The sequence below is a fragment of the Mesoplodon densirostris genome, chromosome 7, assembly GCF_025265405.1.
Source record: "Mesoplodon densirostris isolate mMesDen1 chromosome 7, mMesDen1 primary haplotype, whole genome shotgun sequence".
NCBI lineage: Eukaryota > Metazoa > Chordata > Mammalia > Artiodactyla > Ziphiidae > Mesoplodon > Mesoplodon densirostris.
Window position 1 is genome coordinate 47,857,482 of NC_082667.1, and position 14,734 is coordinate 47,872,215.

The 14,734-nt window shown below is 39.7% G+C and overlaps 1 protein-coding gene across 1 annotated transcript in view; it reads left to right on the forward strand.

Annotated features, from left to right (window-relative positions):
• SYTL2 (synaptotagmin like 2) overlaps nt 1-14,734 on the forward strand; it is a 99,555-nt gene that overhangs the window by 58,206 nt on the left and 26,615 nt on the right. Inside the window, 4 exon segments of the mRNA XM_060104466.1 lie at nt 5,028-5,109; nt 6,357-6,471; nt 7,586-8,389; nt 11,574-14,734. Of these exon segments, the coding sequence (XP_059960449.1) occupies nt 5,028-5,109; nt 6,357-6,471; nt 7,586-8,389; nt 11,574-14,734 (4,162 nt within the window).

Consider the following 14,734-nt stretch of genomic DNA (forward strand, 5'->3'; position numbering starts at 1 on the left):
AGGTTATGGTGAGAATTAGTGGTAACGTATGTAGAATACCTGGCACATGGTAGGCACTCAATAGATGTCTCTTAAGGATGCAGATTGTCTTCAGTATTTCAGTCTTGATTTTTTGTGTTTTCCATACATTTTTATCATCTGGCCAATCAAAACGTGCATTTGTACAGTACATGGTTCCTGCGATATAGCTGATTATGGGGTTACGTTGCCACACACCTTTTGGAACCATGATGATTTGCTTTTAGGTATTTAAGGATCTTCCCATTGGTGTCTGTCCCTTGGCGGTATAGTTGTTACCCTTTTGTGGGAGAGCAGTTGCATTTTATCTCTACTTCCTCAGTGAAGACAACTCAATTCAGATTCTCCAACTGGAATGGAGTCAGTGAATTTGCTGGTGGGACAGTCAGTGATCCAGGATCCAAGGCTGAGGTACCTGGGGAATAGGGATGTTTCCAACATAATTTACAGGTGAGGGAGAGGGTCTATACTGTAGGCAGCAACTGGCATTTCAGAGTCAAATATAAGTAAAGTTATGTCACACTGATAATGGAATACTGATTCTATTGTTTTCCATTATTTATCCATTTCCCTTTTGGAGAGGACTTGCTTTGTTCTGGGTGGTAGGCGGCACTATTTCCCCTCTAGGATGATTTGTAATGTTCTGTTACGTCTGTAGAGGCCATGTCAGCTAGAGGTTGAAACACCTTAACAGTAGCTGTGAATTGACTCTGTGACCTTGCACTAGAAGTGACTTAACTTCTTGGGCCGTTGTTTCCTCGGCTGTAAAATGGGAATGAAATAGTTTGCTAGCAGGATTGTTGAGACTCTAATTAGCTAGTACATGTAGAATTCCTAACACATAGTTCATAGCGCATAGCAGTTGCTCAATGAATGGAAGTGTGGGCTCTCACATACATACAGGTATTTCACGGAGCTCAGGAAGGGATGTGAGAACACGTTACCTCTTTCTCCTTGTGACTCCCCATGTTCCAGCTGCCTGCAACTTCCCGAATGGGATGAAGGCCTGCCTTCCTTCCATACAACAAGAGGACACCTTAAATATTAGAAACTCTGGGAGTGAGAACACAGGCATTTAGATTCCCCTTCAAGGAACTGAGAGCAGCTCCTAAGAGCTGGGTTTGATGGGGACACCAGAGCGCTGACTGACTGAGGGAAGAGGGGGACAAGAGAAGATTTGGGGGTGTCAGACACAAACTTAGCTCATTGTACTCTTTTATCTGGGTCAGACTTCCTGTCCTTCTCCCAGGAACTCGTTTCATCTCTAAGGGCCTAAGGGACCGAGGTGCCACTGCCCTCAGAGCATATAGTGTCCACATTTGCATCTCCATTGTTTGCTGCATTTCTCGCGTGACCTCAGAAGAGTCTTTCAGGTTTCATCTGTACGTACATCAGAACTAAGCTGCCTCACCAGGATGTTATGAGACTGAATGAAATGAGGTATGGGAACCACTTGGCATTTCTCAGGAAGAAAGAAAATTGTCAATTTGCAGGTGGCCTTATAATTATGTTATTTTAACATAGATGAGGTAGGTTGAGAAGGCAGGAATAAAAATGTTAGATGTATCCAGCGTGCCTTGCTCATTACGTGGCATGGGTGGTAATCACCCAGAACTGTAGAAGGAGCTGTTGTTTAATTCCTCCTTTCCGTGTCAGAAACTACTGCTTTACTCAGTATCGGGTTCCAGCATGTTTTTCACCTATACTTTAACATTTGGGAACTGGGTGTGTTAAGTATATTTGGGGGCCTGTACTTTTAGACTAAGTGAACTTCAATAGAATGACTCAATACATGTCAATATTTTGTCAGCCAGGAGTCAGGGCTTGGGGAGTGTGAGCCAGCAGTGACTGGATATTGGAGCTTCTGAAGGAGGTTTTTCTAATAAGCTCTGGGGCAAGAGTCCTTCTTCCGTTGTGGGTACAATTCTGTGGGCTTCTGCCTGTGAATAGTTAAAACACTGTGGGTATTCAGCATGTATTCAAGCCTGGGAAGCTACCTGCGTTATTTTGGAACTCATCTTTGTTTGCATCTGTAGCACGGGGAAGCAGAGAGAGGTGTGATGAGCAGAGGAGCAGAGAATGGGGTTCCCTTTCGAGTGGCCAAGAAAACTCCAAGTGATCCCAGCTCTAGTTCTGGTTACTGATTTTCAGCACGGTAGTATTGGCACACACGGTGAGAAAGGACCAGTGTTTTGGGGTTTTAAAAAAAGGCATAGCATATTTTTGAATTTGCTTCACTCAATCCCTGAGCCATATTTCTTCAAGTGTTTGTTGATGTGTTGAAGGCTCATGGAGTGTAATACGTGTTAGCACAGCGCTGGGTACTGGGCATGGGCACAACATTAGCTGCCAAGGAGAAAGGGAGAAATCAACAATCCAAAGGGAGAAATCAACAACAAAAAACACGGGGGAAAAAAAAACACACGGGGGAAAAAAAAGAACACTTGCCAAATTTGCTTCTGATTCCAGACACAGTTAATATTTAAGCTGAAAAATACCTCAGAAGAGGGTACGTCTAGTGTTATTTTTAACTGCCTTATTTATTTTTTAATTTTTTGGTTGTGCCACAAGGCTTGTGGGATCTTAGTTCCTTAGTTTCAGAGACAGTGTGAGGCATAAGACTCTTATTTTTTTCTAGTAAGCAGACTTGTGAACTGTACTTAACCAAGTATCTCACCCTCATCCCATTTCCCGCCAATCCCAACCACAAGGTAACCCAGTGAATATTGTATGTTTCTGGTGTTTGATCGTGTGCTCTGAATACCTCATTTCTTCTTCTCTTTTGATTTCTGAATAGCAGGAACAAAGACATTTTGTTTAAAACCTAAATAATGTGCCTCATTGTAATTTGGCAAACAACATAGATATTTAAAAAAACCATGGCACCTGAGTGCTGCTGCCTTCCCTGGCGCTGGCTCAGTTGGCCTTCAGTTGTTCAGTCGTTCACCAGTTGTGTACCAGGCACTGTACAAGGCATCGTGGGGAATAGAAAGAAGGTCAAGATACTCTTTAAGTATCTCCCAGTTTACTATGAGAGATAAGATATGTATGCACAGAATGAGGTTGAATAGCAGACATGAAATCCATAGCTGCATAGAGTTTAGTAGAGAGAGACTGGTTTCATCTCTGGGCAGGAGGGGACAACGTGATATACAGTGTGGACAGTTGTGGGCCTGGTGGCTAGAGGCGCAGGAACTGGATTTCCAGGGAGCAGAGGGAGGAGAATGTAGAGACTCTGCTTGTCCTTTGTTCTTGGTGAGTGGGAAGGAGAAAGGAGGAAGATGACAGGAGAAGATGGCTGTTCCATGGAGACCCCAACCATCAGCATTTGGCCCAGGTCCTCTCATTGTGTGACTGATTTATTTACTAAAGGAGATGATACAAAACACTGTGAGAAAACTGAACATGGCATCTGCTGTAAGCTTCCTCGTATCACTCACTGGCTTCTTAAAGTGACACTCAGGAGACATTGCTTTCTAGTCCTGAGCTATTGGCTGTTTTTACTGTGAGTTCTATCAGTGACCAGGATTCTTTTCTCACATTGCCCGCTAGATAACTTGATTCAACTTTGTGCTCACCTGTTTCAAGAACAGAGGCCTCCTGCCATGTGTTTTTCTATTAGCCTTAATTCTGCCTCCATTATAAGTTCCTCCTCTTGTTCCCTGCCCTTCCCCTCCCCATCCTTTTCCCCCGCCTTTCTCACATCCCTGTGGTCAGTATTCGATATACAACTGCCTCATCTGCTGTAATTCCTTTCTGGAACAGTGAGGAAGGCAACAAAAGGGAGCATGGCTTCCTCAAGTGTTCAGCCTGTTCCTGGGACTACAAAAGTAGTAAAGTGCAGAGAGAAGGAAAGGAAATGAATTTGCTAGAACATCTAGTCCATAATTTTAGTGACAACAATCTTGGGCAGGGCTCTGTGGCCTTGGGGCAAATGCTCCCCTCCCTCCCCTCCAGTTCTTTAGCTTCGCTGTAAAAAGCCAGCACCTTCCGAGGTTCTTCTTCCAAGTCCTTGACTCTGTGATGCCACTAGGAGAACTTGTGGAGTTTAACCAGGCACAGTGCTTTCAGCCAATAGTGACTTCCCCTCTTTTGCCTGAGGCAGGACCACTGGAGCAGGAAGTCTGAGTGGGTAGTTTTCCTCCCTCTTGGGGGCCACTATGACCCTCTTTGCCCTTCTTACTCAACAGCCACGGGAGTAGTTGTTCAGGAGGGAGCTGGCTCAACTCACTTTTCTCCATTCACCCTCCCCGCACTCTCACCCTAGGGCTGCTCTGTCCCTCCGGTAGGGAATCATGGTCTAGAGAATCCTCTTCTCCCCTCTAAGCCAGCTCCAGGCTTCTGACCTCCCACCATCTTCTGGATGCTCTGCTTGTCTTTACTCCTCTTGTATTCAAATGAGAACTCACCTGGCCAGCCTGTAGAGTTGGGTTGGAAGTTCCCAGTAAGTTGCCCCAATCCACCATCCTCCCGGCACAGCATCTCTTAGATCTGCTGTTTCTTCTGTTCTACTGCCCAATCACTTGTCTCGCCTGTGTCTTTTCTTTAGCTATTTTCTACCTGAGTTAGAGTAAGCAGTGCCATTCTGGTTCTGACCTACGGACTCTCTAAAATGCTTTGCGGCCTTATTTCAGCAGGGATGTTCCCTTCTTGAGAACAACTGCTCACTGTTCTAGTCTGCATCTGATGTTAGGTCCTGACTTTGAGGTGAGTTTATTTGTACAGATTTAAACTGTGAACCTCCTGTGTGCCTGGTACCGTGATAAAAACTTCAAGGCTTCTGATGGATGGTTTTGTCTTGTTTCATGCCTGTTTTCATTTCTGTTCTACCATTGCCTTTGCTTCGCTGCTTAATCATCTCTAGGCTCCAACTCCCTCTACCTTCCTGGCAGTTTGATTTTACAAACTTCCTCTCCTATCCTGCCTTAATAGCTTCTGGCTTCAGAGGCGTGATTTACACTTCCTCAAAGGGTAAGTTTTTACTCGCTGAATTATTGTTTCTTTTGCAGTTCCAGCATGGTAAATCCAGCTTCCACCATGATTGATACATCCCAGGAAAGCACAAGGAAGTCAGCTGTATCTCCAGCCAAGGTAGATTGAGCTCAGACTTTGAAAATCTCATTTGGGGCAGGACTGCCATTTTTCTCATTTTATCAAAGCACCGTGAAATAAAGAGAATTTCATAGTACTTTTTTCCTACCAAATATAGATAATTTTTACTGTTTAATATAAGAAATCACTCTTGTGGTGGAAAATTTTATGAATATCATGTTACTGCATTGCTAAAGACCTAGATTTTTTGTCCTAAAGAATGAAATGTCTAATGCTGTTGAGGGCTGCTTCTTTTAAGCATAGGAATGTGGCTTGTTGGTTCCATATCAGTCCTTATTCCTATTCATGGCTTCCTGAATCTCTGTTAGAGGTCTGCTTAGGGGAGGGAATTGTCAATTTATGAAACAACAGATAGCAAATATTGATATTCAGTCTTACATTAATAAAAAAATGCTGGGGGGAGAGATAAATTAGGAGTTAGGGGTTAACATATTCACACTACTATATATAAAATAGATAACCAACAAGGACCTACTGTATAGCACAAGGAATTATACTAAATATTTTGTAATAACCTAAAGGAGAAAAGAATCTGAATAAAATATATATATATATATATATATATGTATATGTATGTATGTATAACTGAATCACTGCTCTACACCTGAAACTAATACATTGTAAATCAACTATACTTCAATTGAAAAAAAATTCTATTTACTGATATGCTTTCTGTCATTAGAATTGATGATCATGATAGTGACTATGAACCACTTCGATACCTTGATACCTTGTCTTTTAAATCCTTATAGGAAAGGTCAGTTACAATTATATTTAGTACAGCTTTAATCTATCACAGTGAAACTCATACAGTAGGAAGAGCACAGGTGGGAATCTGCCCTAATTAGAGTCTCAGATTTACCCCAACCTTGACCAGCTCTTTGATATGTTCAGGCCCAGGTTTTCTCACATCTGTAAAAATTTCACTTCTGTGAGATTTAGATTTGAATGCCTGGTTCTGGTTTAACTTTGGAGGACTCTGGAATTGAGTATATTTTATACAATTTTGTTCTGCGTTTTTTTTTGGGTTTTTTTTTTTTTTTTTGGTATGGCATATACATGGTAATTCTTTGCTAACCAGATTAATTAAGACCATCATTTTTCAAACATGCCAGATAGAATTTACTGGATAAAACTACCAACTATTGGAGATAATAAGCATTTGCTGACACTGAGTTGCTGTTGTGACATTTAAAATGAATTTAATAAACAATATTTTTCCCCAGCAAAGGAAGAATCCATTTAATAGCTCCATGCTGCCAGAAGATCACTTATCTCAACAAATCAAAAATGAGCAGTCAAAAAATGGAAGGGCTGGTTTCTTTCAGACTTCAGAAGAGGGTAAATATTATTTTTATGGGCTAGATATTTTTATCTTTGTTATCTATGGACTAAGGGAAATTCTCAGAGTTCCTTTAACCAAAATAGCTTTCAAGAGAAAGTGAAAAGTCCTGATGGTTTTCTTCTACTATGCCCACTGGTTTCCTGCCTGAGGGAAGGAAGCAGAAATTTTAGAAACTGGAAGTTCATGCATTCCAGTCTCGGAGCTGACATTTGTGTGACCTCCATGTCTTGGGTCCCCCCACAGTGACCTGGGAAATTTTTTGACCAGAGGCATTCAGTCATTCATTTAACAGTCTTTATTGAATGTCTACCAGGTACAGACACAGTTCTCTGTTTAAAATTGAGAGTTTGCCTCAAGATAAAAAGACCACTTGACAATGTTACAATCCTCTAATCTGTAATTATCAGCCCAGTCTTCCAGGAGCATTTGATCAGATTTGTTGCTTAACTGATTGAAGTCTGCCTCTTATGGAATTTTACCATTCTTACTACTAAGAAGAAACATTAGACAATTTAATCTCTTCAAAAGCAACTGTAAGAAGATTCCACAAGCATCAAAGATTGGACAAGGGGTAGAAAATTAACAAACAGTAGAGTTAGGAGTTTCAATTAGCCTGTTTTAATATTAGTGTATTTTTCCTCTCCATTGGATACACTTTATATAGCATAAAATACTTTACAGAAAAGAAGTCACTGGAACATTACCTGTTTTTTTTTTAACTTTTTGACAAAATTAATTTTTGTTTTAGGTATTGAGATTGAAAAAAATTGAGCTCCCTTTTCTGGTTTCCATATGTGAAATTTTTAAAGTGACTTCTGTGTTTTTTCTTTACCCTCCTTGAGTAATTTTTAAAGTTTCTTTTTTAAAAAAAAATTTTATTGAGTATAAAGTACCACAAACTATGTATGTAAAGCACAGCAATCTTAAATTCAATGAAGTTCATGCATGAATTTTTTAAGGCTTTTTAATTAGGTCTGTCTTTATGCTTCATGCTTCATTGTCTTTAATATTTAGTGTTTTTGCTAAATGTAGATTAAGTTTATGATAGGTGTTTTAAATTATAGAGTTATTCTGCATTTGGTGTATCATCTAATATGTTTTACTTTTCAGGTGAATTGTCAGAGTCCAAAGAAGAGTCATCTATCCTGGATATTTCAAGCCAAAATTTAGAGAAAACAAAGCAGACTTTTCCAGGCCCTGAGAATGGGTCCCAAATCAAGGCTCCAATCCCCAAAGCCAGGAAAATGATCTATAAATCACATGACTTAAAGCAAGATGATAACCAGTCTTTTCCTAGACAAAGGACAGACTCCCTGAACACAAGAGGGGCTCCAAGAGGGATCCTGAAACGCAATTCCAGTTCCAGTAGCACAGACTCAGAAACTATTCATTTTCATCAGAACATTGAACCCAAAAGCAAAATTGTGTCACCTGGCCTAACCATCCATGAGAGAATTTCTGAGAAGGAGCATTCTTTAGAAGATGACTCCTCCTCAAACTCACTGGAGCCATTAAAGCACGTGAGATTCTCTGCAGTGAAGGATGAACTCCCACAGAGTCTGGAGCTAGTCCATGGCCAGGAAATAGGAGAATTTAGTGTTTTAGAATCTGACAGGTTGAAGAATGGAACAGAAGATGCAGGGGACATAGATGAGTTTTGGAATGATCCTAAGCCTTCCCAATACAGAAAGCCTTTGCTTTTTCAGCCGTCAGCCTCAAGCCCAAGTACATCAAAAAATGAAACACATCAGCCAACAACTTCTGGTTCCTTTCCAATTAATGAGCACCATTCTCCCAAAGAAGTTTTAACTACAAGAGCACAGTCCACTGAGAATTCACACGCCATCAATGAACACACAGCTAACTCATCAGAATTATCAAGGCTTGAATCAGAGTTGTCCAGAAGCCCTGCTGGTAAGAGATTCGTCACTACCAGGCTCTAAAAACTGAGCCAATGGGCTTGGAATGTCCAGGCCAGCCAGCCAGCCTGGTAGAAACCCATTTTGCTTTCTCGGTATTCCCGCTAAAATTCAAGCAGATAGCACTGGGGAATGTTTATGCCTCTTAATGGGTTTGCATGTTTTCCTCAATCACCAATAACTAAAAGAACCAGGATAGCACACTTTCTGGCACATTATGCTTAATTCAAAAAAAAAATCATATCAATAATTTAACTAAACAAATTATAGTATTTTGAGTTAAATCAAGGTGTATATACAGAGTGAGAAATAAACATATGCTAATACCTTTGTACAGAGTAAATATATTATTACTCACCTAATGCAAATTTATCAGTTACCATTTAACCAAACTTCGGTTTCTCTTTTAATTTCAGGAGTACCGTCACTTTCTTAGCCTCAAAGGATGGGAAACTAGACTTTAAATTCTTACTGTGAAAAAGCCTCATACTTTGGCCTGCCCAGGGCCTCCATGCATTTGTTCTTAGACTTTAAATGCTCTGAAGGAACTTTCTCCTTCAGCTGGTGTGAGCTGAGAGGCAATGAGAATACTGCTTTTTCCTGCTAACTAGCTGACTAGTCCTCTCTTGAAGATCTTAGAACTCTCAAGGGATGCCTCAAACGGCTTTCCTATACCTATATGATTACTTCACAATTCTTATGTTTTAAAACAGAAGCAATGGGAAAAATCATTTTGTGTACTCTCTCCCATCTTCACTAAGTCCTAATCTAACTCTATGATAATTTTTCTAGTCAGGAAAATTTACAGTAGCAACAGTCAAGTTTCTAACTCATTTGCTCTCCTCCTCCCTTATTAGTCAATATTAAGTGACCCTGAGTCATTTTTGCTTAGCCATACATTTTCATACTTATTCAAATCAATCCACTTCTTAAAGGACAAAGCATTTCCATCACCCCTCTCCCTGGGTATTTTAAATCATTGGAACAGAAGAGAATATTTTTTTTAAAAAATTAAAAATTAGCTTCTTCAAGATATAAAGGAACTCATTTTAAGGAAACTACTAAAGTTTGAATAAACACTAGCAAATAATTGGGTGATGCTTACTTAAGTGTTTATCCAAAAGATGAAAAAAAATTTCTTTGGTAATATTTTCCTTTGTTATAATCCATAGAAAAAAATGGTAAACCTTTCCTGATTTTCAAAGTGCACCTGCTTTCCCACAGACTACCTTTATAATTTTGTATTAACTATTTATTTTTGCTTTCTGATTTTTAAATCTCAATCTCAGCTCACCATGAAGTCTGGGGAGAAGCCATCATCAGCTAAACCCATTTTGGTTGACAGACAGGCCTTCTGGTCTCAGAGCTTATAAACAAAGTTCTGCTTACTCATTAATGCCCTGCTTTCCCCCCTGTTTACCACAGAAATATATACAAGTAAATAATGGAGCATAAGAAGAAAATCAGGACCAAAAAAGAATGGTAAACTCTAACTGTGTGAATTATAAGGGTTTGACTTTAGCTCTGAGCTTTAGAACAGTCATTATCACACTCATTATATTATACTGGAAGAAAACAAAAGAATTCCTCAAAGGAAACAAAACATTATCTGCCATCTTCTTATTTTTAAGTAATATACTTTCATTTGAAAAGTGTAAAAACATTTGAAAAGAAGAAATGCATACAGAATAAAACAGTTATCATCTGTGATATCACCCAGCACTAACTATCACTAATGTTTAATTGTAGGGCCTTCCAATAATTTTCACGCATGGATATAATTTAAATTATGTTTATACTGTCCAGACTGCTTCTTTCACTAACAGTGTAGTACAAGCATTTTTTTCATTATTAGTCTTCTGTTAAACAGACTAACAAAGAATTCTTAAAGATTTCTCAAAGGAACTTTATCATTACTGACATATATTTAATAGTATAATGTGTAGTTATGAAAGGAAACCAGTATCCACTATGTGCCAATTATTGTATAAGCCTTTGTTGTTTTTACATTTAGCCAGAGTTGATGATTAAAATCAAAGAGATAATTTTATTAACTGACATCTCCTCTGGTGCATTTCAGATGTAGCTAACGTCATAAAAATTCAGCTTACGTAATTTTCAAGAACATGTATTGTGTAGCTTAGCATTTATAAGGAAGAGCAAGAAATGCTGAAACACCTTTAGTCTTAACTAAAGTGAAAGAATAACTGAGTTCCCTCATCTACATGTGCCATGTGCCCTGTGAATAAAACTCAGAAAAGTCTCTCCCTACTGTTTCTTTTTTTTTTTTTTTTAACATCTTTATTGGAGTATAATTTCTCCCTACTTTCTTGGTAGCCTAGAAAGAATTTAAGTGTCCTTCCCTAGCCTTCTAGCCGTTGGTTGGCAAACATCAGGGAACAGGTAGAAATCCCATTCTCCATCAGTCCTCATTTTACTTTGTCTCACAGAGACTATCTCCAGCTTACAGATTGTGGAAGGGAAATAGGGGATCATGGAGGAGCCTCTTGAGACCATGGTCCTCAAACTGCAGTATGCAAAACAACCACTGGGATAGCTGGTAGGAAAGATTCCTGGGCCCCATCTTCAGAGATTCTGGTTCAGTATACCAGGAGTAAGGCCCTTGGATGCAAATATCCTTCTTGTGCCATTCTGACGTTTTGGAGGGAGCTCCTTGTTTAATCTTCCTTGAACGTTGTTTTTCTAACTTCTGAAATCTCCTAAGTCTGTGTTTCTCGAACTTGAGTGTAAGCCCTCTCTAGGGTTTATGAGTGGGCCAGTAGATAGGTGGCGTCATAAAATCAACATGATGTATCTTCCTGGAGTGTCTATTTTATGCAAAGCTTCGAGAAAAATGAATATTTAAAATGTAACATGGGTCAGAATACACTTGATTTTTTAGAATAAAACAGACACTTGAAAGAAATTCCCCAATTCGGCTTACACCCCATACTTCCAGGGGCCTATGTTTACCTTCCTTTACTGTTATAGGGCATCTTTGGTAGAATATCTTAATTAGGATGGTTTACATTATAACTCCAGATAAATGCTGATATAAACAGCTAATGGTGTAGAAAATGCAAATACAAAGTGCCTTTTTAAAAGATAATGTTAGTGATTGAATAATAATTCTTTAAGCATTCTCTTTTCTTATTTAGAAAAGCATTTCTGTGTTGCAGATGAACTGTCTCACGTTGAGCCTGAGTCATCTCGGGTGCCAGATCTCAGTTCTAGAGACCATCAGCAAGGTAAGCCCCCTCTTCTCAAGTCCCTAAAAGCTAAGACGTCCTCATGCTCTGGTCCACATGCCACTGAGATAAGGAAGACAACCGATGATTCCATATCTAAAGTCCTAGACTGGTTTAACCGAAGTTCTCATTCAGATGACAAGAAATCATCTCTCCAATATTCCCAAGAAATAGAGCCTAAAGGAAAAACAGACTCAAAGTCACGGATTGCTGTTGCCTTGGTGACCGATGATACCAGTCAAAAAGAAAATGGCTCAAAGGCTCTGTTATCCACCAAAGTTGAATTAACACCTGTGGGATCTGATTCAACATTCCAGGTAGAGGAAAATATGCCTTTTGGAAATGGCAAAAATGTGGATATCAAACCCAAATCTATTAATTTGTCCCCACAAGGCAAGGAAAGTCCAGGCATACTGCAACCATTTGAAATCTCCAGTCCAAATCAAGAGAGTAAAACTGTGGACTATAGCCAAGTTTCAAAAAACGTAGGAGAAGGAATTGGGGTACTTCCTCCAACCAATAACTATTCCTACAGTGTTTGCAAAGGATCTCATGCAGAAGATCAAGTTCCATGCAACACTAAGGATGTTGACAGTTTAGGTGAAGAAGAACCCAAGCTTTGTGTTTATGAAGAAAATAGAAGAAAGTCAGGAGTGAATTTTGACTCTTCAACAGTTATCGAACAATGGAGTTTGAAAGACAATGTGAAGGCAGAGAGAGAGAGCAAAGGAAGAGATAGTTACATCCTAAAAGCTTCTTCAGAATCGGAGGCTATTGAGTCACCCCCTGAGGCTACCAACAATAAATCTCCTTGGAAGAAGCCTAAGGTCCAACTACAAGAAGCAGGTGAGGTTCCCCAAAACCAAGTGCAAAGAGAGAAATACAAAAGAGTGAGTGACAGAATATCCTTTTGGGAAGGTGAGAAAGCTACTGCTAACTTAACTCATAAAGAACCGACATCTTCATTTAGTCAGGAACAACTTTCTGCTAAAGCATATCAGCCTGTGAAGTCCATGGACAGTTTATCTATGGGCTGTAGTAAATATAATAATCAAGTCACTGCCGAACAAGTGGTCCTAGATAAGGATGGTCAAGCAGCCCATCTCTGCCATTTTTATTCCTCAAATAAAACTAAAGAGACCAGGCCCCAAATATCAGGTCCATCCAAAAATGATCCTTCAGCTGGCCAACCAGGTAAAGTGTCTCTGTTTCAGAGTAAGACAACTGAGCCTATAAGAAGATTACCAGTGACAGACAGTTTGCATTGTGAAAAGGACATTACTTTTCCACCACTGCAACTTCTTTCAAATGTTGGGAGTGAAATACATACCTCTTTGGAGAAAGACAGATCTCTAATTGGTGAATGGAATCCCAACTTTAAAGTTATATCCCTAAAAGAAAGAATGGATGAACCCAATACAGAACAGGTCTATAATCACTCTCAATTTGAGAATTTGAGAAAGTTTTGGGACTTAGGAGCCAATCCAAACAGTCAAGATAATATTGAGAAGAATACTACCACAAGCCAAAAAAATTCTGTGCCTTCTACTAGCCAGAAACACAAAGAATTCAATGACATTAAATCATCAGGAAAAAATACCCATGAAAGAGAGACGCTTCTAAGCCAGAAAAAAGTTCCGGAAAGAGAGGAAATAGAGAAATTAAATTCAAAGGGCACACTCCAGGTGTTACCAAATGAAACCACATTTCCATTGAGACCACCCAGAAAGTCCACTCATCAGTTGCCAGGATATGAGTCATCAAAGGAAAACATGGGAAAAAATACAGAAGGGTTTGTTACTCCAGTGTTCAAGGAAGAAAAGGATTACTCTGACAAAGAGATTCAAGAGATTCAAGAATCCATCGTGAAAACAAGTGTTTTCTCTAAAGACTACAGAGACACGTTTAATGACAGCTTACAGAAGCTGCTTTCAGAAGCCTCATCACAAGTCATCCAGCCCTCTGGTGGAAAAGTTCATAAAAAACAAGCGCTTGAACCAGGTATTTCTGAAAATAAGACATGGCCTCGAAAGACAGATTTTGCTGATACTGAGGAAGAAGCCAAAAGACCTAAGGAGATCATTAATGAGCATATAGACAAAACAGTAGCTCCTCCAAAGGTCAATTCGAACACTTTGACTGCTAGTCCAGACAAACTCCTGAAGGAAGCAACTGGAACTCCACCCTCTCCCTTGCAAACCAAATGTGAACCGGCAACCACTAGGATCAACTCTGAGTCTGAAGAGAGTAGAGTTTATGAAGAAGGGATAGAATGGAGTCAGAACACATCAGCCTATCAGAGAGAGATACTAGCTTCTTTTCCAGAGGCAGAAACTTTGGGAAATTCAGCTCTCTCCCAGAAAGCTCAAAGTGGTGAGTGCCAGCTAAACACGGAGAACTTGTTTCAGATGGCTGCAGAAGGTTCTTACCCATTGGATCAACCTTCCTATCACCACAGAAAGGGTTCTTTTGGGGATGTGGCCAACACTCCCCAAGGTATGCCTTCTTCTAAGGATGCTCATCTAGTTCCTCAGAATAAGGCATTACCTTCTCAAAGGGAAATTTCTGAGACTGTAGAAAAAGTTCTTCTTCTACCCAAACCTGCACTGAATGATGTAAAGGCTGTATTACAAAAGCTACTTAGAGAAGCTTGGTTGAGTTATCCAGTTGGGAGGGAAGTAGTTTCTGGAGAAGTAAAAGCAGAATTTCCTGAAGGCGTGCAGGTAGAAGGTAGCCCCTCAAACTCTCTGGGAGTTATCCCATCACAGACTACAATGGACAGCATAGTTCCAGACAGAAAGGATTTGTATTCCTGCAGTGTAGTTCCTGATCAAACTCATAAAGTTGGATCTTATTTAGCTGCCCAAATGCTTCCATCAGAACAAACCCTTAGCTCATCTGCTTCTACTGTTGCTCAGTATGGCAAAGAGTTATCTCAGGAAGTGACAGAAATTGTGAGGGAAACAATTATTCAACCTAAATCAGAGCTCCTTGAATTCAGTGCTGTCTTAGAAAAACTACTGAAGGAAACAATTGAAACCCCCTGCTCAAAATATGACAGTGATACAGGGACTCTTTATTCATCAAAGTTA